This window comes from Saimiri boliviensis, chromosome 2, assembly GCF_048565385.1.
Source record: "Saimiri boliviensis isolate mSaiBol1 chromosome 2, mSaiBol1.pri, whole genome shotgun sequence".
Taxonomy (NCBI): domain Eukaryota; kingdom Metazoa; phylum Chordata; class Mammalia; order Primates; family Cebidae; genus Saimiri; species Saimiri boliviensis.
In genome coordinates, this window is record NC_133450.1 from 76,368,158 (window position 1) to 76,390,805 (window position 22,648).

General features: G+C 40.3%; 1 protein-coding gene across 9 annotated transcripts in view; it reads left to right on the forward strand.

Annotated features, from left to right (window-relative positions):
* The window catches only part of ATP8B4 (ATPase phospholipid transporting 8B4 (putative)), a 302,163-nt gene that overhangs the window by 53,843 nt on the left and 225,672 nt on the right, over nucleotides 1-22,648 (forward strand). For all 9 annotated transcript variants that reach the window (XR_012516263.1, XM_074393624.1, XM_074393622.1 and 6 more), the window contains 2 exons: nucleotides 7,850-7,963; nucleotides 10,578-10,676. Coding sequence is in view for 8 of the 9 variants with exons in the window: in XM_074393624.1 (XP_074249725.1) it covers nucleotides 7,850-7,963; nucleotides 10,578-10,676 (213 nt within the window). In the remaining variant the exon portion in view is untranslated. The remainder of the gene's footprint in view (nucleotides 1-7,849; nucleotides 7,964-10,577; nucleotides 10,677-22,648) is intronic.

The following is a 22,648-nucleotide window of genomic DNA, read 5'->3' on the forward strand; positions in this document are numbered from 1 at the left end:
ACTATTATTTAAAAAGCAAACTGATCTTGCATGTGTTTGGTTGGTTGAGAGTAAAAGAAACGAGCAGATCATATAACTGAGAAGTCCAGAGACAGGGCTAGCCTCAGGAGAGGCTTGGTCTAGTTTCTTTCTCTGCATTTCTTGGCCCTGCATTTTTAGTACAGAGTTTGTTCTTGGCAGCCTCCCCACTCATGGCCCCAAGATGCTGTTAGTAATCTCTAGGGTTACTTGTTTGCAGATTGGAATGCAATAGAAAAGAGAAAGCCTATATTATCGGAAAATTTCAGAATTGATATAGTTCTTGTGCCAGTGTCTGAATTCAATAATGTAGTTAGGAGGGTGGGCAATGTACTTGGCTTAAGCTAATCTGACCCTGGAATTATGGATGGGAGATGAATCTATCCAGTTCACGAGACTAAGGAATTTGGCACATTCTTAGCTGATGGGGAGAGGAAATAGTCAAATGAATGTTACATATGCCATTACCAGGACTGAATTTAAAGTGCTGAGGTTGATTTTTGATATATTTGGTAGTTTATGTGTCTCATACTCTGAAAATAATAGATTAGCTTCCATTACTGGTTGCAATAGCCATTAGTGATATCCATTAATGTTTCTAGCTTTCTGTCTTTTGGACACATGATGACTCTTCCAGCCAATACGTTGTGAGCATTTGGATTGAAGCATTACAAATGAAGATGAGACTCTTCAGAGCTTCTTTTTCCTCTGGTAATATACCTCAATGCATTGGAGGTGGTGGATGGTCCATTATGAGTATATGATGAGCAGACTCATGTTGGGCGAATAGCATGAGCAAGAAATAAACTCTTGTTGGGTTAAGCCATGAAGATTTTGGAGTTCTTACTGTGGCAAGTTATCCTTACTAGTGCATTGCATTTATTGATACAGTTGAATTATTTGGGGGTCTCTCACAAAAATCCTGTATTTGTATAATTCTTTCAATTCAGCAAAAATACTTTTATGTCTATGCTCTCATTTCCATGATAGTCCTATAAATATATGAGAAATGTTATTATTTCCATTTTGTTGGTGGAAAAATTGAGGCAATCTCCCAAATGCTCTGTTTGCTAATTTAGCAGAGTTTGCTATTTTCTATTTGCTTTGTTTACTTAAGCAATAGACTTACATTGTACGCATAATGAGGAACTCTAGAAAAAAATAATACTTCCCATTTTATTCATATTTTATTTGGTAGCCCACCTCTGAAAAAATTGTAATTTTTACTTCATTTTCTTTACTTTATTCCCTACCTTCACCCCCCCACCCCCACCCCTCACCAAGTAGTAAATGCTGGAAATATAAAGGACTTTGGCCACGGTGCTTCTGTTGAAAGCTAAAGTAAGGGAGTGGTTATGTGTACTGTTTGTCTGCATTGAGCTTTGTTAGGGGCCAAGAGAATCATTCTTGAGGGGAACTGAAAGAGAATCAAAGGAAACCGTAGGCATACATCAGGCAATAGAACCAGGGCTGTGCCTGAAGGGCTTGACTAGAGAGAAAAAGGTAAATATACTGAATTTCTTTTGATAAGAAAGTGGCAGCAGGCTTGAAATACAGAGTGGAGGGGAGAGCAAGGGCAGATTACTCTGAAAGCAGAAGAGATACCTGCTTTGCAAGGAATTGGGCAGCACAGTGGTGAAGGGGGTGGGTTCTGGAGTCTATTACTGGATCCAAATCCTGGTTCTACCACCACTTACAAACTGTGTCACCTTGTGTAAGTTACTTTATCTCTCTGAACCTTGGATTTCCTTTCTACAGAATGGAAATAATAGTACCTATTTCTTTCTTTCTTTCTTTCTTTTTTTTTTTTTTGAGATGGAGTTTTGCTCTTGTTACCCAGGCTGGCGTGCAATGGCGTGATCTCAGCTCACTGCAACCTCCACCTCTTGGGTTCAGGCAATTCTCCTGCCTCAGCCTCCTGAGTAGCTTGGATTATAGGCATGTGCCACCATGCCCAGCTAATTTTTTGTATTTTTAGTAGTGACAGGGTTTCACCATGTTGACCAGGATGGTCTCGATCTCTTGACCTCGTGATCCACCCACCTCGGTCTCCCAAAGTGCTGGGATTACAGGCTTGAGCCGCCATGCCCGGCAATAGTACCTGTTTCTTAAGGATGTTGTGAAGATTAAGATGAGCTATAAAATGTAAAACTCTTAGAACAGTACACATAGTAAACGCTTGATTAAAATGTCAGTTATTATTACTATTCATGATCTTTCCTTCTGCCACCATCCTGATCCAAGCTGTCCATCATCTCTCACCTGGATTAATTCAAAGACCTCCTCATTGCTCTTTTCTTATCTATTCTTGTGTCAGCTCCCAATTTGTTCTTCACATAGCTAGGGTAATCTTTTAAAATAAAAATCTCACCAAGTGATTTATTTGCTTAAGACGTTTCAGTAATTCCCCCTTCACTTAGGATTTTAGTCTTTATTGATCTTTATAATAGTCTCTTTTAGTCTTTATAAGAAGGACTAAAGTCCTTAGCATGTATTCTGAGGAACTGCTCTATCCAGCCTGTTTGTGCTGACCTCTGTAGTCCACCCTCATAGGCCCTCTTCTAGATCCCCAAGTGTGCCACTTTTTGCCCACTTCAGGGCCTTTGCATTAAAATATTTTAGAGAACAACGCTTTGTCCTCAAAACACCTGATGTTGCCTTCCAGGTGGAGGTTTCTTTACTGGTGTGACTCTTCTCTCCCAATGCCATTACTCTGCCACATGTGAAATGAAGTAATTTACCTGATGGATCAATCTTGGAGGAGTAATGGGCCTCAGCTCATCTTTGCCCTTCTCCTTCTTGGAAGCACGTTTTCCACAGGGGACAGGTGGTTACTCACAGTCATTTATGGGAGGCTTTTTCCCACTATGTGGGATCCTGCCCTTGTCTGACATCACCTGTGACTGTGAGCCCAAGCCTACTTCATCATGGAATCCATTAACCATTCCTCCTCACTAGCAAGCTAATGTCATGGTCTCTAGTTTGGCTTTTATCAGCACCAAAGAGGCTCCATGGATTCTCCTCCTTTTCTTCTGAGGATTGGGATGTTTCTAGTCATCCATGATGGGAAAGTACTTCTGGGAAGATAGTGGTGAAGATCTTTCTCTGCCTTATGGAATGAATTGTGCTCAGATTGGACTGTAAGCCCGTAGCCTATGAAATGACTAAATATTAATGTGCCTGATTTAAGGTCTAACTCATACAGTACTCACATGCTTGAACAGGGCAGTGGAGACGGAAGGGTGTTTTGCTTTTGGTTGAAAAACAAAGAAAAACGACGGAACCAGCGATTCTCCAGGAGGGGGAGCCCTTGTTCTTTGTTCCCATTCAAAACTGAGGGTTTGCATCATCTGTGACTCAGTTCAACAGGAGTAGAACAAGCACAATCATTGCTATATGTCAAGCTAAGCAAATAGGAGAAAATTGTCATCGTTTCTGTTTGGCATTATTATATCCCGCAGAATTGGCTCTTCACCTATGTGTAACTCAGCTTTGTAGGAGAGTTTCTTTATAATTCCTGCCGTGGGTTTGATGGTTATAGACATTGTATATATCCTTTTGGCAAGATGCTAGGCTAATCTCTATTTTAGTTTTAAGTTCGAAGGAAAATACAAAACAGAATGAGGAATACGAGCTCCTTTAGTTTACTGTATTTTCTCCTTAGCTTTAATCTTCCCCATTCTTTTCTCCACGTCCTTTCTTAGGAAAACATGTGGTTGACAGTACCCATACCCTATTTTGCAGTGTGTTAACTTCTTGAGTAGTTAACATACTGCAATACTGTCATTATTAGCCTTCAGAACAGTTTTCAGTATATTGTGCATCAGGCCAACTAAGCTGGAAATTCTCCGCTTGACATCTCTTCTTACTTTCCCACAACTTGTAGCACAAAACTGGACACCTTGATTCCTGACAAATGTTTTATCAGTCTGTTTTTGTGCTGCTAATAAGGACATACCTGAGACTCGGTAATTTATAAAGAAAATAGGTTTAATTGATTCACACTTCAGCCTGACCAGGGAGGCCTAAGGAAGCTTACAATCATGATGGGATGGAAGAAGAAGCAAACGTGTCTTTCTTCACATGGAGGCAGAAAGGAGAAGTGCTGAGCAAAAGGGGGAAAAGCCCATTATAAAACCATCAGATCTCATGAGAACTCACTCACTATCATGAGAATAGCAGCATCGGGGTAATGACCCTAATGATTCAGTTACCTCCCATCAGATCCCTCCTATGACATGTGTGGATTATGGGAACTACAATTAAAGATGAGATTTGCTAGGGACACAGCCAAATCATATCAAATGTTAAAAATGGTCATTTAACAAATGACTGGATTTTAAAAAACAATTAGGAGTGATGACTAGGAGCCAGCATAGGTTCACCTAAAATAAGTTACCCCAAACTAACCTCATTTAAAAAATATTATTCTGGGCATGTTGATTCTGAATTTCAGTAATATCTGTCACCCCAAATTTCTCATGTTATTTTTGTGAATAAGAGAATTAAGCCACAGAGAATATAGTTAGTTGGCTTTACAAATAGTTAAAGAAAACATATTTAGTATGTTTTATATAATACCTGAAGAAAGTATTAATCTGTAGAGTGATCTCTAGTAGTTGGCAATAGCTTTATTGTTTTAATTTAAAAAATTGTTTTGGTGAATTTAGCCCTGTAATTTTTTTTTTTTTTTACATATTTTTGTCTACTGCTTTGGAAGAATATAAAAAGGCATGTGTTTGAAATTTTCTTATGACACAAAGCTGGGAGGAATATTTAATGCTTTAGATAGTACATTTGAGGTTAATTTTTTTTCATTAGACTGGTATAATAGGAACTATGAAAGATCTTATTAATGTTTTAAAAAACAACTGTAAATATATAGGTAGGGAAACCTGATTTAATAGTGATTTATGTAGAAATGATCTAGGAATTTTTGTTCATCAAAACCTACTGTGAAGACATAGTGAGACACATTTGCCAAAATGTCAATGAAATCTCTGGACATGTCAATACAATATAGAACACAAACATCAGAGTCCTTAGTATACATACACTTGCTGAGCCAGATTTGCCATTGTGTTTGATTCTTAGCATCATGTTTTAAGAGAAATGGAGAGATTTTGGGATGGATCCAGTAGAGCCTGACCAGGAAGAAATGTCCATAAAATAAACCATGGAGAATGGTTGAGAGGTTTGGGAATGTCTGAGTCAGAATAATTATTTTGGGGAAGTCCTACGAGTGGTTCTCAAGTATTTGAAGGTTATCAACATAGAAGGGCCTTAGGTTTGGCCTGGGTAACCCCAGGGATGGGATTTGGTATGTGGCAAGAAGATACTTCTTCAAAGAAGACATATATATGGCCAAAAAATATATGAAAAAATGCTCAACATGACTAATCATTAAAGAAATGCAAATTAAAACCACAATGAGATACCATCTCACACCAGTCAGAATGGCCATTAAAATGTTAAAAAAAAAAACAAAAAACAGATGTTGGTGACATTGCAGAGAAAAAGGAATGCTTATACACTGTTGGTAGGGTTGTAAATAAGTTCAGCCATTGTGGAAAACAGTGTGGCATTTTCTCAAAGAACCTAAAGCAGAACTACTATTTGACCCAGCAGGCCCATTACTGGGTATACACCCAATGGAAAATAAATTGTTCTACCATAAAGACACATGCACTTGTATGTTCATTACAGCACTATTCACAATAGCAAAGGCATAGAGTCAACCTAGGTGCCCGTCAGTGGTGGACTGGATAAAGAAAATGTGGTATATCTACACCATGGAATACTACACAGGCATAAAAAAGAATGAAAGATGGTCTTTGCAGCAGCATGGGTGAAGGTGGAGGTCATTATCTGAGGTGAATTAACACAGGATCACAAAACCAAAGACTGTGACTTCTCATAAGTGGGGGCTAAACAGTGGGTACTCATGGACATAAAGATGGCAGCAGTAGACACTGGGGACTACTAGAGTGAGGAGAGTGGAAGAGTCGGGGGTGAGGGTTAAAAAACTAGCTATCAGGTACTATGCTTGTTACCAGAGAGAGTCGATGTCCCAGTTCTTGTCTAACTTGGAAGAAAGATTTCAACCAAGAGACAGTACAAAGATAGCAAGAAATTTTATTGAAACAAATATGGTGTAAAGAGTTTATTGTAGGAAAGATAGGTATACCCCAAAGGAGGAGTGGGATGATCCTGTGGGAAAATAGTTACAAAGATTCTGCACAGGGAGCTTTATCATGTTGGACTTTTCTGCAAATTACTGCTCCTGTCTCAAGTCTCCATCTTTCTCCTTTGCCTAGTTTTTCCCGCTCCTGTCTTAACTCCTTGTCTAGGCTTGTGGGACCCTCCTTTACTGTGGGTTAATGTGCATGTGTGGGCTGGTGATCAAAACAAATTCTGTCTGATGGTGTCCCTGCTCATTGCTGCCACCCCAGGAAGGTCGTCCAGAGGTCAAATCTATACTTATTGGGCCTGCATATATCTCTTTGGAATTTCCTTGCCTGTCCTAATCTGTACTTGTGGTGCCAGGTTTCTCTTGGGAATGTCCCCTTTGGCCGGTGGTCTTTTTCCTTTTTTTTTTTTAAGGAATCTTGCTCTTCGCCCAGGCTGGAGTGCAGTGGTGCAATCCCGGCTCACTGTGACCACCTCCTGAGTTCAAACGATTCTCTAGCCTCAGCCTCCCAAGTAGGTAGGAGTATGAACCACCACACCTGGCTAATTTTTGTATTTTTAGTAGAGAGGGGGTTTCACCGTGTTGGCGAGGCTGGTCTCAAACTCTTGACCTCAGGTGATCCACCTGCCTCGGTCGTCCAAAATGCTGGAATTATAGGCATGAGCCTCCACGCCTGGCCCCTTTTGTTCTTATTAGCATGTAGCTAACAACATTCTGACATTTTAACTGTAGAGTGTGTGATTATTGGGGTGTCTTAAGAGGTGTTCCGAGATATTTCTTTCTGTGTAGCTACCTCCTCTCTTTCCTATCCACATATGACTAAGTACCTGCCTACACAAGTGTTAGAGATAGCTTTAATATGGAAATTTTGGGTGGTCCCTCAGCTGTGAGCTTCCTAGAGGTTTCCTTTCCCAGGAGCTCCCCAATCTGTTCATGTCTAGCTCTTCACTCACTCTAATATGCTCTTTACCCGGTAACAGGATCATTCATACACAAACCTCAGTGACATTTAGTTCTCTCATGTGATAATCCTGCACACATGCCCCTGAATCTAAAATAAAAGTAGAAAGAAATAGTTATTAAGATTTAAAAAAAGAAGTTGTAGGGAGGCAGATTTGGGTTTCTCATAATAAGGGCCATTCTAGCAGTTCCCATTCTGAAATGGGGACAGGATCCCTTGTGAGGCTATCAGTTTCCCATCACAGGAGACTTTCTAAGACAGACCTAGGAGCCCCTTGACAGAGTTATCTAAATAAGTCATGCTTTGGGAAGGTGGACCAGATGATTTCTGAAGTTCCCTCCTGCCTTGTGGGCCCCAACATGAACTCAGTACCTCTGTATATTGTAGGTGCTCAAGCAATGACTGCCAAATAGTTGGATGCCTGAGTCAAAAATCTCAGGGGTGAATTTTTGATAAATTTTTTAGTCACAGGTGATTTTATGACATGGACCCATAGTTTCATCTATTATCAGGAGCATGTCATTTTGGGAAAAATGAAGGCCTTGAGCCACACAGAGTTGAAATTTCCTAGATAACCAGCTTATCTTTCTTACTTTGGCTTAGGCTTTTTGGTTTTAGAGCTGTTTCTGATAATGAGCAATGTCTTGCCCCAAACTAACACAATGCTATTTCTTTTTCAGGATAATCGTATCAATACATCGAAATACAGTATTCTCACCTTCTTGCCAATTAATTTATTTGAACAATTCCAAAGAGTGGCAAATGCCTATTTTCTTTGCCTTCTGATTTTACAGGTAATATTTAGGTTGTATTTCTTTATTATCTGTTTGTTGAAAGTATTCATATAATTTTAAAAAGTAGTTTACTTAATTTACTTAGCTAAATGTTCCTGATTAGGTAAAATCATCCTTTATCAGATTTTTAGTCTTGTTGTTACTGTTTCTCTTCACCAGTGTGGGAGAGGTAGGAATGGGTAAAAAGTAGTACATTTATCATTTTAAACACTGAGGTCATTTTAAAACACAGCCTTGCACTTTATTTGAACCAAACCAGAGCCTAATAATTACTGCTCATAGCCTCCCTCCTTTCTTTATCTCCCTCTCACATCTGCAGTGTGGGGATTGCCAGAGTTAAGGCAAAGAGTCTTTGCTAACTAAGACTGAGTAGGTTGCAGAGCTTAATTTGGCAAATTGCATTTTCATTTATAAACAGTGACACATTTTAACATATATAAAGTAAGTGATGATGCTATGTGTTATTTCACTGTAGGGTGACTACTTTTACAGTTTTGAATGGTTAATTAGTAATTAATAACCTTTGCTTTTTCTCCCATCTGACTAAAATCTGGCCTTAAATGAAATTTTAGCCTTTATGGATACTTTGGGAAGGAAAAAGATATAAATCATACATACTGTACACATACATACTGTATACACACATAAATAGTTCATGTTAGCCAGTTATTTACCTAGTGTTTATGTTAGAGTACTTTAACCAGATCAAACTGGAAGGTCGAGAATGTGCTAAGATGTAAGAAGATGGATTAGATTAATAGATTTGGGTACTGTTTTTTCTTTAATTGAATATCTATTTGTATTAAGAATCTTTATGTTTTCAGTGGCAGAAATTTAAATTAGTTTAAGCAAAAGACATTCATGGATATCTCAAGTATTATTGGATCCATGATCAATAACAATTTCATCAGGATGTGGCTTCTGTTTCTCTGTTTTGTTTGTTTGTTTTAGAAACACATTGGCCTCTCTGGTAGGCCCTGTTTACTTGGTGGCCCTGACAACATAATAGTTCCAACTCAACTGTGGGGGGAGGGAATATGTGAAATATGAATGAATGAATTACTTTTTCTGTTGCTCCAGAAAAAGTCTTGGGATTAGTTCTGACTGGAGTTATATCTTCATTCCTAAACCTTTCACTGTGGCTGAAGAGTTTGATCCAGTAATTGACTTAACCAAGATCATATGCCAAACCCTGGATCCAGGATGGACTCAGTTTCCTAAAATTATGTGGACTGAAAGTCAGGGGATATGATAGTTCCATAAGAAATAGGAAGATATTTGAGAAGAACTGGGTATTGATTAGGAAAACAAAAATAATGAATAAATACCTCACTATTTATTGAAGAAAACTTAGAATCCAAGATTTCTGCCCACATCTCTCCCCATGAAATTGCTTTTGGTTTCAAGTAACACTTCACATCATTCCAGAATTTTGAATTCATTTCTCTAATGGGTTTCTTATTTGTGGCCAAAGTCTCTTGTTCATAGAATTTTATATTTAGAAGGGAACTTTGGGATAGTTCAGTCTAACCTCCTTTCTTTATTGATGAAGAAATTAGATCCAGAGAGGTTAGATGATAAAGCTTCCACCATGAGTTGATGATGAGCTAGGACTAGAAGCTAGCTTTTTCTGACACCAAAGTCATTATTTTTATTGCTACATCAGAGGGTTTTGAGTTTTTTAATAAAAATCTTATGTGAAAGTTGCTATATGAAATTGATTTAGAGTTGTTTTGATGGGGCCTGATCTTTAGCCACTGACCATCTCTACTCCATCCTTTCCTGCTTGATGGCTGTGAAGCACCTCCAAAAAATGAACCCATTTAAAAACCACCTAAGAGATTTATGTCCACTGTCACCATGGCTCTCTTACGTGGGTGGCTTTGGAGGTATAGGCACAATGGAATAGGCCTTGGAGTCTAAGAGACCCAGTTTCAAATTTTAGCAGAGTGTGATCCTGGCTCAGTTACATGACCTCTTAGATACTTCATTTATAGAATGGGGACGTGATATCTAGGTCTGCAACATTTCCTGACTCCTGGACACTATTCATAATGTAGTATTCTGTGTTGTGTACTGGGGGTACGGTACTATTTACATGGAATACAAACCTTCTGGGATCATACAAAAACAATGCTAGTAAGAATCTAACTCAGTGAACTTTTCTGAGGATTAAATGATGTAATAAATGGAAAGCACCTGGCACAGTGTCTGGTGCTAGGCAGATGTTCAAATAATCTCTCTTTGGGAATTGATAAAAAGAGAAGTTGGTAAAATTGTTAAAAGTTGAGATGAAAAGCTGAGAAAGATGGTTGACATTTAACATATTGGAGAAGGTGATCATCTGTAAAAGATTTCAAGAAGCTTCTCCCTTTGCTATAAAAACTTCAGTTTTTGGTTAGGTAGTTTGAAAATGAGTTCAATAATACTTCTACTCTATGTGTCATAACCAAATACAAACACTTAAATAATTGAAAGTCATTCTTCGTTTGTACAAATAAGTCAATATAATCCCATTAATTTCTGCTAAGTTTTATAAAATTAAATGACAAAATTTGGAAGGTATATATTTTTAACTTTAAAAGTCCTAAACTATTTGGAATGTTTGTTTTAGCTAATTCCAGAAATCTCCTCCTTGACCTGGTTTACCACCATTGTGCCTTTGGTCCTGGTAATAACTATGACAGCTGTCAAAGATGCCACAGATGACTTTGTGAGTATTTGCTCTTGAGCATTCTTGAGGTCTCAATTTCAGTTGTGGCGTCTCAGAAACAGAAAATGGAGATATATTTGAAATTTTGAATGAAGTTCTTTTGGTCAATGTCATATAAAACTCCACAGCTATTTGTTTGATGATTAATACAGGTGCCATAGAACCACAGCCTGTTTAAAAGCAAGAAGGCTTTAATAACTAGATTCACTTTCTCCTTTTATAGATGTGAAAACTAAAGCCCAGAAAGAGCTAGCGATTTACTAATGAGAATACAACCAATTTGTGGAAGAGCAGAATTAGAACTCAACCTGCATTCACTCAGTGGAGTGTTACTTATTCTTTATTGTATGTCTTTAAGTTTGAGAATTGGTAAACATTAGGTATTCTCACTCATTCTTGTCATTATATTAGGAGTTACAAAGTCAAATATATTTGACCCTTGAATGATGTGGAGGTTAGGGGAAATAACTCCCTGTACAGTCAAAAATTCTTGTATAAGTTTTGTCTCCCTCAAAACTTTACTAACCGTCTGCTGTTGCCAATTTAGTATGATATTGCCTGTAGGTTTGTTGTAAATAGCTTTTATTATTTTGAGATACATTCTGTTGATACCTAGTTTATTGAGAGTTTTTAGAATAAAGGACTGTTGAATTTTGTCAAAGGCCGTCTCTGCATCTTTTGAGATAATCATGTGGTTTTTGCCTTTGGTTCTGTTTATATGGTGGATTATGTTTATAGACTTGCATATGTTGAACCAGCCTTGTATCCCTAGGATGAATCCTACTTGATATTGGTGGATTCGCTTTTTGATGTACCGTTGCAGTCAGTTTGTCAGTATTTTATTGAAGATTTTTGCATCTATGTTCATCATGGATATTGTCCTGAAGTTTTCTTTTCTTGTTGAGTCTCTGCCAGGTTTTGGTATCAGGATGCTGTTGGTTTCATAAAATGATTTGGGAAGGATTTCCTCTTTTTGGATTGTTTAGAATAGTTTCAGAAGGAGTGATACCAGCTCCTCTTTGCAGGTCTGGTAGAATTCAGCTGTGAACCCATGTGGACCTGGGCTTTTTTTGGTTGGTAGGCTATTAATTGCTGTCTCAACTTCAGCCCTTGTTATTGGTCTATTGAGGGTTTCGACTTCTTCCTGGTTTAGGCTTGGGAGGGTGCAAGTGTCCAGGAATGTATCCGTTTCTTCCAGGTTTACTGGTTTATGTACACAGAGTTGTTTGTAGTAATCTCTGATGGTGGTTTGTATTTCTGTGGACTCTGTGGTGACATCCCCTTTATCATTTTTATTGCATCTATTTGCTTCTTCTATCTTTTCTTTTTCATTAGTCTGGCTAATGGTCTGTTTATTTTGTTGATCTTTTCAAAAAAACAGTTCCTGGATTTATTAATTTTCTGAAGGGTTTTCTTTGTCTCTATCTCCTTCAGTTCTGCTCTGATCTTAGTTATTTCTTATTTTCTGCTAGCTTTTGAGTTTTTTTTTTATCTTACTCCTCTAGCTCTTTCAGTTTTAGGTGATTGATGTCACGTAAATTTCAAAGGGTGTTGATGATAGGGTGTCGATTTTAGAGGTTTCCTTGCTTCTCATGTGGGCATTTATTGCAATAAATTTTCCTCTAGACACTGCTTTAAATGTGTCCCAGAGATTCTGGTACATTGTATCTTTGTTCTCATTGGTTTTGAAGAACATCTTTATTTCTGCCTTCATTTCATTGTTTATCCAGTCTACATTCAAGTTCCAGTTGTTCAGTTTCCATGAAGTTTTGTGGTTCTGAGTTAGTTTCTTAATCCTGAGTTCTAATTTGATTGCACTGTTGTCTGACAGACTGTTTGTTATGATTTCCATTCTTTTATATTTGCTAAGGAATGATTTACTTCCAATTATATGGTCAATTTTAGAGTAGGTGTGATGTGGTGCTGGGAAGAATGTATATTCTGTGGATTTGGGGTAGAGAGTTCTCTAAATGTCTATTAGGTTTGCTTGGCCTAGATCTGAGTTCAAGTCCTGGATATCATTGTTTATTTTCTGTCTCGTTGGTCTGTCTAAATATTGACAGTGGAGTGTTAAAGTCTCCCACTATTATTGTGTGGGAGTCTAAGTCTCTTTGGAGGTCGTTTAGAACTTGTTTATGCACCACATGTTCTTACTCATAGGCAGGTGTTGAATAATGAGATCACATGGACACGGAGGGGAGCACTACACACTGGGGTCTGTTGGGGGGAAATGGGGGAGGGACAGGGTTGGGGAGGTGGGGAGAGATAGCATGGAGAGAAATGCCAGATATAGGTGAAGGGGAGGAAGGCAGCAAATCACACTGCCATGTGTGTACCTATGCAACAATCTTGCATGTACATGTACCCCCAAACCTAAAATGCAATAAAAAAAAAGAACTTGTTTATATATCTGAGTGCTCCTTTATTGGGTAGGTATATATTTAGGATCATTAGCTATTCTGGTTGCATTGCTCCTTTTACCATTATGTGATGCCCTTCTTTGTCTCTTTTGATCTTTTTTGGTTTAAAGTCTATTTTATCAGAGACTAGGACTGCAATTCCTGCTTTTTTTTTCTCTCCATTTGCTTGGTAAATCTTCCTTCATCCCTTTATTTTGAGCCTATATGTATCCTTGCATGTGAGATGGCTTTCCTGGGTACAGCACTCTGATGGTTTTTTACTTTTTATCCAATTTGCCAGTCTGTGTCTTGATTGGTGCATTTAGCCCATTTATATTTAAGATTTATATTGTTATGTGTGAATTTGATCCTGTCATTTTGATGCTAGCTGGTTGTTTTGCCCATTAGTTCACTCAGTTTCTTCATTGTGTCGATGTTGTTTACCATTTGGTAAGTTTTTGGAGTGGCTGGTACTGGTTGTTCCTTTCTATGTTTAGTGCTTCTTTCAGGAGCTCTTGTAAGGCAGGCCTGGTGGTGATGAAATCTCTGAGCAATTGCTAGTTTCTAAAGGATTTTCTTTCTCCTTTGCTTATGAAGCTTAGTTTGGCTGGGTATGAAATTATAGGTTGAAAGTTCTTTTCTTTAAGAATATTGAATATTGGCCCCTACTCTCTTCTGGCTTGTAGGGTTTCTTCTGGGAGATCCACTGTGAGTTTGATGGGCTTTCCTTTGTGGGTAACCTGATTTTCTCTCTGGCTGTCCTTAGCATTTTTTCCTTTGTTTCACCCTGGTGAATCTGACAATGTGCCTTGGGTTACTCTTCCTGAGGAATATCTTTGTGGTGTTCTCTGTATTTCCTGGACTTGAATATTGGCCTGCCTTGCTTGGTTGGGGAAGTTCTCCTGGATAATTTCCTGAAGAACGTTTTCCAGCTTTGATTCATTCTCTCCGTCGCCTTCAGGTACACATATCAAACATAGATTAGGTCTTTTCACATAATCCCATATTTCTTGTAGGCTTTATTCATTTCTTTTCACTCTTTTTTCTCTAATCTTGTCATTTTGTTTTATTTCATTGAGTTGATCTTCAATCTTTGATATCTTTTCTTCTGCTTGGTTGATTCTGCTATTGAAACTTGTGTATGCTTCGTGACATTCTTGTGTCGTGTTTTTCAGCTCCATCATTTCATTTGTATTCTTCTCTAAGTTGTTTGTTCTCCTTAGCATTTTGTTAAACCTTTTTTCAAAGTGCTCAGTTTCTTTGCATTGGGCTAGAACATGTTCTTTTAGCTCAGAGAAGTTTGTTATTATCCACTTTCTGAAGCCTGTTTCTGTGAATTCATCACACTCAGATTCTCCATCCAGTCTTGTTCCCTTGCTGGTGAAGAGTTGTGATCCCTTGGAGGAGGAAAGGTGTTTTGGTTTTGGGTGTTTTCATCCTTTTTGTGCTGGTTTCTTCCCATCTTTGTGGATTTATCTACCTGTGGTCTTTGTAGTTGGTGACTTTGGGATGGAGTCTCGTGAGTAGACATCTTTTTTGTTGATGATGAAGTTATTTCTTTCTCTTTTTTTAATAGGCCCCTCTGCTGTAGGACTGTTGGAGGTCCACTCCAGACCCTGCTTGCCTGGGGATCACCTGCGGCAGCTGCAAAACAGGGTTGCTGCCAGTTTCTTCTTGTGTTATCTTTGTCTCAGAAGGCTACCCACCAGATGTCAGCCTGAGCTCTCCTTTATGAGGTGTCTCTTTGGATATACTGGGGTTGGGGAGCTGCTTGAGGAGACAGTCTCTCCCTTATAGGAGCTCAAGTGCTGAGCTGTGAGCTCTGTTGTTCTGTTCATAGCTGCTGGGCAGGTACATTTAAGTCTGCTGCAGCGGAACTCTTTTTTCTCAGGTGCTCTGTCCTGGGAAGGTGGGGCTTTATTTTTAAGTTCCCAACATGCTGCTGCCTTTTTCCAGAAATGCCCTGCCCAGTGAGGAAGTGGCCTAGTCACAGTCTGCCAGCAGAGGTATTGCTGAGCTTCTGTGGGTTCTGCTCAGCTGCTGTATGAATTTCCTTGCAGTTTTGTTTATAGAGGTATAGTTAGAACTGCCTCAGTAATGGCAGTCTGCCTCAGTAATGGCGGACTGTCTGTGTAATGGCAGACTGCCTCTGTAATGGTGGAACTGCCTTGGTAATGGCAGACACCCTTCCCCCCGTAGAGCTGGACTGTCCCGGGTCCAGCTGTGCTTGCTGTGAAACTCTCAATCAAGAATGTTTCAGATTGCTGGTATTTGTGGGATTGGGACCCACTGAGCCAGATCATCTGGCTCCCTGTTTCAGCCCCCTTTTTTTTGAGTTGAATGGGCAACTCTGTCTCCCAGTCGTTCCAGATGCCAGTTGAAACGGCTGTCCAGATTTGTGTGTTTTTGTGTGGAGACCTGCTGCGCCAGCTGAAACAGCTGTGCTGGAGACTGGTGGCGCTTTTCAGTCTGAGAATCTCCTGGTCTGTGGGCAGTAAAAACTTGTTTGGAAATGAGGTGATCACTCACCCTCTGCGTTGTTCTCAGTGGGAACTGCACTCCAGAGCTGTTCCTATGTGGCCATCTTGGATCATCTCTCGACTTAACTTCTTGAACCTTTCCTTTTCTGTATAACATGGCCAACGGCACCAGCAATATTGGGAAGACAGAATGAGATGATATGTGTAAAGCATCAGGTAGAGAATCTAGCTCACAGGGAGTGCACAATGGATGCTAGCCCTCTACTCTCTTTCTGTCCTGTGGAAGTTCCCCTCTACGTCCTCATATTTATTTCTAGAGAAGAAATTGTCCATGAGTGGCAGCCTGGGCCTGAAACTACCATTTCTAATCCTTCCAGACTCCGTCTATCCAATACCAAGTCCTCTTGGTAAAACCTGAGCAGAAGTAGAAGTGGTTGCATCTTGTAGAGAGTGAGCTGCTCAGCTTTTTGGGGATGAGCTGACTGTTTTTTTTTCTGTGATGTTCAGATACTCAATTTAGGGGATTTACATGACTAAACCAAAAGTCTTTTGATTCCATTGCAGTTAATGCCTGAATGTGCTTTCAGTTTTTGTGATGTTATGTGCCAGTCCATTAACTGGACATCTTCACCAGTCAGGGTCTTGGCAAAAAACGGTCACCCTGAAATTGGGTGGATTGGAGAGTTTAATAATGAGGGGATTATTTACAAAGGGTTCAGGCAAGGAAAAGCAGCTATGGCAGCAACATGGGTGGCAGTACTACTACGCCTGAAGAGGCAAAGGAAGGAAGCAGTGAACATGTAGTTGAGGCCTCTTTACAGCAGGTGGGGCTATCTGTGGAAGCAGCCATTGCTAACCCAGCTAGAAGAAAGCCAGGGGATACATTCCCTTATTTCACTCTTCTCTGACCCTTGAATCTTCTGCCAGTACTATCTGTTGCCCAAATCTTTTTTTTTTCTTTCTTTTTTTTTTTTATTGCATTTTAGGTTTTGGGGTACATGTGATGAACATGCAAGATTGTTGCATAGGTACACACTTTGCAGTGTGGTTTGCTGCCTTCCATCCCCTCACCTATATCTGTCATTTCTCCCCATGCTATCTCTTCCCACCTCCCCACCCCGCCCCTCCCCCATTTCCCCCCAACGGACCCCAGTGTGTAGTGCTCCACTCCCTGTGTCCATATGTTCTCATTGTTCAACACCCTCCCATGAGTGAGAATATACGGTGTTTCATTTTCTGCTCTTGTGTCAGTTTGCTGAGAATGATGGTTTCCAGGTTCATCCATGTCCCTACAAAGGACGTGAACTCATCGTTTTTGATGGCTGCGTAATATTCCATTGTGTATATGTACCACATTTTCCCTATCCAGTCTGTCATCGTTGGGCATTTGGGTTGGTTCCAGGACTTTGCTATTGTAAACAGTGCTGCAATGAACATTCGTGTGCACGTGTCCTTGTAGTAGAATGATTTATAATCCTTTGGATATATACCCAGTAATGGGATTACTGGGTCAAATGGGATTTCTATTTTTAGGTCCTTGAGGAATCGCCACACTGTCTTCCACAATGGTTGAATTAATTTACATTCCCACCAACAGTGTAAAAGTGTTCCTATTTCTCCACATCCTCTCCAGCATCTGTTGTTTCCCGATTTTTTAATGATCGCCATTCTAACTGGTGTGAGATGGTATCTCAATGTGGTTTTGATTTGCATTTCTCTGATGACCAGTGATGATGAGCATTTTTTCATATGTTTGTTGGCCTCCTGTATGTCTTCTTTTGTAAAGTATCTGTTCATATCCTTCGCCCATTTTTGAATGGGCTTGTTTGTTTTTTCTTGTAGATCTGCTTTAGTTCTTTGTAAATTCTGGATATCAGCCCCTTGTCAGATGGGTAGGCTGCAAAAATTTTTTCCCATTCTGTTGGTTGCCGATTCACTCTACTGACTGTTTCTTTTGCCGTGCAGAAGCTGTGGAGTTTGATTAGGTCCCATTTGTCTATTTTGGCTTTTGTTGCCATTGCTTTTGGCGTTTTGGTCATGAAGTCCTTGCCTACACCTATGTCCTGAATGGTTTTGCCTAGATTTTCTTCTAAGATTTTTATGGTATTAGGTCTGATGTTTAAGTCTTTAATCCATCTGGAGTTAATTTTGGTGTAAGGTGTCAGGAAGGGGTCCTGTTTCTGCTTTCTGCACATGGCTAGCCAGTTTTCCCAACACCATTTATTAAACAGGGAGTCCTTTCCCCATTGCTTGTTTTTGTCAGGTTTGTCGAAGATCAGATGGTTGTGGGTATGTTGTATTTCCTCTGAGGCCTCTGTTCTGTTCCATTGGTCTATATCTCTGTTTTGGTACCAGTACCATGCTGTTTTGATTACTGTAGCCTTGTAGTATAGTTTGAAGTCCGGTAGTGTGATGCCTCCTGCTTTGTTCTTTTTGCTTAGAATTGACTTGGCTATTCGGGCTCTCTTTCGGTTCCATATGAAGCTTAAGGTGTTTTTTTCCAATTCTGTGAAGAAGGTCATTGGTAGCTTGATGGGAATAGCGTTGAATCTGTAAATTACTTTGGGCAGTATGGCCATTTTCACGATGTTGATTCTTCCTAACCATGAACATGGAATGTTTCTTCATCTGTTTGTATCCTCTCTTATTTCGTTGAGCAATGGCTTGTAGTTCTCCTTGAAGAGGTCCTTTACGTTCCTTGTTAGTTGTATTCCTAGGTACTTTATTCTCTTTGTAGCAACTGTGAATGGCAGTTCGTTCTTGATTTGGTTCTCTTGAAGTCTATTACTGGTGTATAGGAATGCTTGTGATTTTTGCACGTTGATTTTGTATCCTGAGACTTTGCTGAAGTTGTTTATCAGTTTCAGGAGATTTTGGGCTGAGATGATGGGGTCTTCCAGATATACAATCATGTCATCTGCAAATAGAGACAATTTGATTTCCTCCTTTCCAATTTGGATACCCTTTATTTCTTTTTCTTGCCTGATTGCTCTGTCTAGAACTTCCAGTACTATATTGAATAGGAGTGGTGAGAGAGGGCATCCTTGTCTAGTGCCAGATTTCGAAGGGAATGCTTCCAGTTTTTGCCCATTCAGTATGATATTGGCTGTTGGTTTGTCCTAAATAGCTTTTATTGTTTTGAGATACGTTCCATCAATACCTAGTTTATTGAGGGTTTTTAGCATAAAGGGTTGTTGAATTTTGTCAAAAGCCTTCTCTGCATCAATTGAGATAATCATGTGGTTTTTGTGTTTTGTTCTGTTTATGTGGTGAATTACGTTTATGGACTTGCGTATGTTGAACCAGCCTTGCATCCCCGGGATGAATCCTACTTGATCATGGTGGATGAGCTTTTTGATATGCTGTTGCAATCTGTTTGCCAGTATTTTATTGAAGATTTTTGCATCCATGTTCATCATGGATATTGGCCTGAAATTTTCTTTTCTTGTTGAGTCTCTGCCGGGTTTTGGTATCAGGATGATGTTTGTCTCGTAAAATGATTTGGGAAGGATTCCCTCTTTTTGGATTGTCTGGAATAGTTTCAGAAGGAATGGTATCAGCTCCTCTTTGTATGTCTGGTAGAATTCAGCTGTGAACCCATCTGGACCTGGGCCTTTTTTGGGTGGTAGGCTCTTTATTGCTGCCTCGACTTCAGACCATGTTATTGGTCTATTCAGGGTTTCAGCTTCTTCCGGGTTTAGGCTTGGGAGGATGCAGGTGTCCAGGAATTTATCCATTTCTTCCAGGTTTACTAGTTTATGTGCATAGAGTTGTTTGTAATAATCTCTGATGATGGTTTGGATTTCTGTGGAATCTGTGGTGATATCCCCTTTATCGTTTTTTATTGCATCAATTTGGTTATTCTCTCTTTTCTTTTTTATTAATCTGGCTAGTGGTCTGTCTATTTTGTTGATCTTTTCAAAAAACCAGCTCCTGGATTTATTGATTTTTTGAAGAGTTTTTTGTGTCTCTATTTCCTTCAGTTCTGCTCTGATCTTAGATATTTCCTGTCTTCTGCTAGGTTTTGAGTTTTTTTGATCTTGCTCCTCTAGCTCTTTCCATTTTGATGATAGGGTGTCAATTTTAAATCTCTCCTTTCTTCTCATGTGGGCACTCATTGCTATATATTTTCCTCTAGAGACTGCTTTAAATGTGTCCCAGAGATTCTGGTATGTTGTGTCTTCATTCTCATTGGTTTCGAAGAACATCTTTATTTCTGCCTTCATTTCATTGTTTATCCAGTCAACCTTCAAGAGCAAGTTATTCAGTTTCCATGAAGCTGTGCGGTTCTGAGTTAGTTTCTGCATTCTGAGTTCTAACTCGATTGCACTGTGGTCTGAGAGACTGTTTGTTATGATTTCTGTTCTTTTGCATTTGCTGAGGAGTGATTTATTGCCAATTATGTGGTCAATTTTAGAGTAGGTGTAATGTGGTGCTGAGAAGAATGTATATTCTGTGGATTTGGGGTGGAGAGTTCTGTAAATGTCTATTAGGTTTGCTTGTTCCAGGTCTGTATTCAGGCCTGGATATCCTTGTTGATTTTCTGTCTGGTTGATCTGTCTAATATTGACAATGGGGTGTTAAAGTCTCCCACTATTATTGTGTGGGAGTCTAAGTCTCTTTGTAAGTCATTAAGAACTTGCCTTATGTATCTGGGTGCTCCTGTATTGGGTGCGTATATATTTAGGATCGTTAGCTCTTCTTGTTGCAGTGATCCTTTTACCATTATGTAATGTCCTTCTTTGTCTCTTTTGATCTTTGTTGCTTTAAAGTCTATTTTATCAGAGATGAGAATTGCAACTCCTGCCTTTTTTTTGCTCTCCATTTGCTTGGTAGATCTTCCTCCATCCCTTTATTTTGAACCTTTGTGTATCCTTGCATGTAAGATGGGTTTCCTGGATACAGCACACTGATGGGTTTTGGCTTTTTATCCAATTTGCCAGTCTGTGTCTTTTGATTGGGGCATTTAGTCCATTGACATTTAGGGATAGTATTGTTATGTGTGAATTTGATACTGTCATTTTGATGCTACCTGGCTGTTTTGTTGGTTAGTTGATGCAGATTCTTGATTGTGTTGATGCTCTTTTACCATTTGGTGTGTTTTTGGAGTGGCTGGTACTGGTTGTTCCTTTATATGTGTAGAGCCTCTTTCAGGAGTTCTTGTAGGGCAGGTTTGGTGGTGATGAAATCTCTGAGTGCTTGCTTGTTCACAAAGGATTTTATTTTTCCTTCACTTATGAAGCTTAGTTTGGCTGGATAGGAGATTCTGGGTTGAAAGTTCTTTTCTTTAAGGATGTTGAATATTGGCCCCCAATCTCTTCTGGCTTGTAGGGTTTCTGCTGAGAGATCTGCTGTGAGTCTAATGGGCTTCCCTTTATGGGTAACCCGACCTTTCTCTCTGGCTGCCCTTAGCATTTTCTCTTTCATTTCAACCCTGGTGAATCTGACGATTATGTGCCTTGGGGTTGCTCTTCTTGAGGAATATCTTTGTGGTGTTCTCTGTATTTCCTGGATTTGAATATTGGTCTGCCTTGCTAGGTTGGGGAAGTTTTCCTGGATAATATCCTGAAGAGTATTTTCCAGCTTGGATTCATTCTCTTCATCACATTCAGGTACACCTATCAGACGTAGATTAGGTCTTTTCACATAGTCCCAAATTTCTTGAAGATTTTGTTCATTCCTTTTTGCGCTTTTTTCTCTGTTCTTGCCTTCTCTTTTTATTTTATTGAGTTGATCTTCGACCTCTGATATCCTTTCTTCTGCTTGGTCAATTCGGCTGTTGAAGCTTGTGCATGCTTCACGAAGTTCTCGTGTTGCGTTTTTCAGCTCCATCAATTCACTTATACTCCTCTCTATGCTGTCCATTCTCGTCAGCAGTTCGTCCAATCTTTTTTCAAGGTTCCTCTTTTCTTTGCGTTCGGTTAGAACATGTTCTTTTAGCTCGGTGTAGTTTCTTACTACCCACCTTCTGAAGTCTGATTCTGTCATTTCATCACCCTCCTTCTCCATCCAGTCTGGTTCCCTTGCTGGTGAGGAGTTGTGATCCCTTTTAGGAGGAGAGGTGTTCTGGTTTCGGGAGTTTTCATCCTTTTTGCGCTGGTTTCTTCCCATTTTTGTGGGTTTATCCACCTGTTGTCTGTCTCTGTCCCAGGGAGTTGGAGCTTTATGAGTTTCCTTTGCACTACTGCCTTTTTTGATTTTTCTTTCAGGTCTGACCCGCCCAGCTAGCAGCAGGCCTAGCCACTGCCTGCCCTCAGGGGCTTTGCTGAGCTGCTGTGGGCTCCACCCAGCTGCCCTGAGCTCTTCCCTGTAGTCCTTTTTATAAGGGCGTAGTTAGAACTGTCTGGGCAATGGTGGCCCCGCCTCTGTTATGGTGGACTCTCTCTGTTGTGGCAGGTTGCCTTGGCAATGGCAGCCTGCCTCCCTAGTGGTGGAGAGTCTCAGTAATGGTGGAAGCCCCTCCCCCGCGGAGCTGGACAGTCCCGGTTCAGCTGTGCTTGGTTTGAAGGGCTCAACCCAGAGGGTTTCCAATTACTGTTTTTGTTTTCGTTGTTGTTGGGGGTGGAGGGGTGGGACCAACCGAGCCTGATCACCTGGCTCCCTGACTCAGAGTCTTTTCTTTTAAGTTGAACGACCCCGTGTTCCAGTCGCTTGTTGAAAAGGCGCCGGGATCTCCCGTGCTGCGACTCACGGAGTCGGCTCGAACTGCGGTGCCGGCTCCTGGCGGATTTTTTGCCTAGGAATCTCCTGGCCTGACTCGCTATTTCAGATGAGTGGGGAACTCTGCCGTCTCAGGGCTCTGCTTGCCAGCTAAGAGGGCTCCCAGACCAGTGGCTTTTGTACGGAGAACCGCAGCAACAGGGAGTGGTCACAGCAGCCGTGCGGGTGGAATCAGCCCCGCGGGGGCCAAAACAGCCGCACCGGCTGGTACTGCGATGCTGGCGACCCCTCTGCCTGGGTATCTCCTGGTCTGTGGGCAATAAGAGTTCGTCTGGAAATGCGGGGTCCACTCACCCTCTGCACTTTCACTGGGAGCTGAAGTCCTGCGCTGTTCTTAGGCGGCCATCTTCCCAGCATTGCCCAGATCTTACCA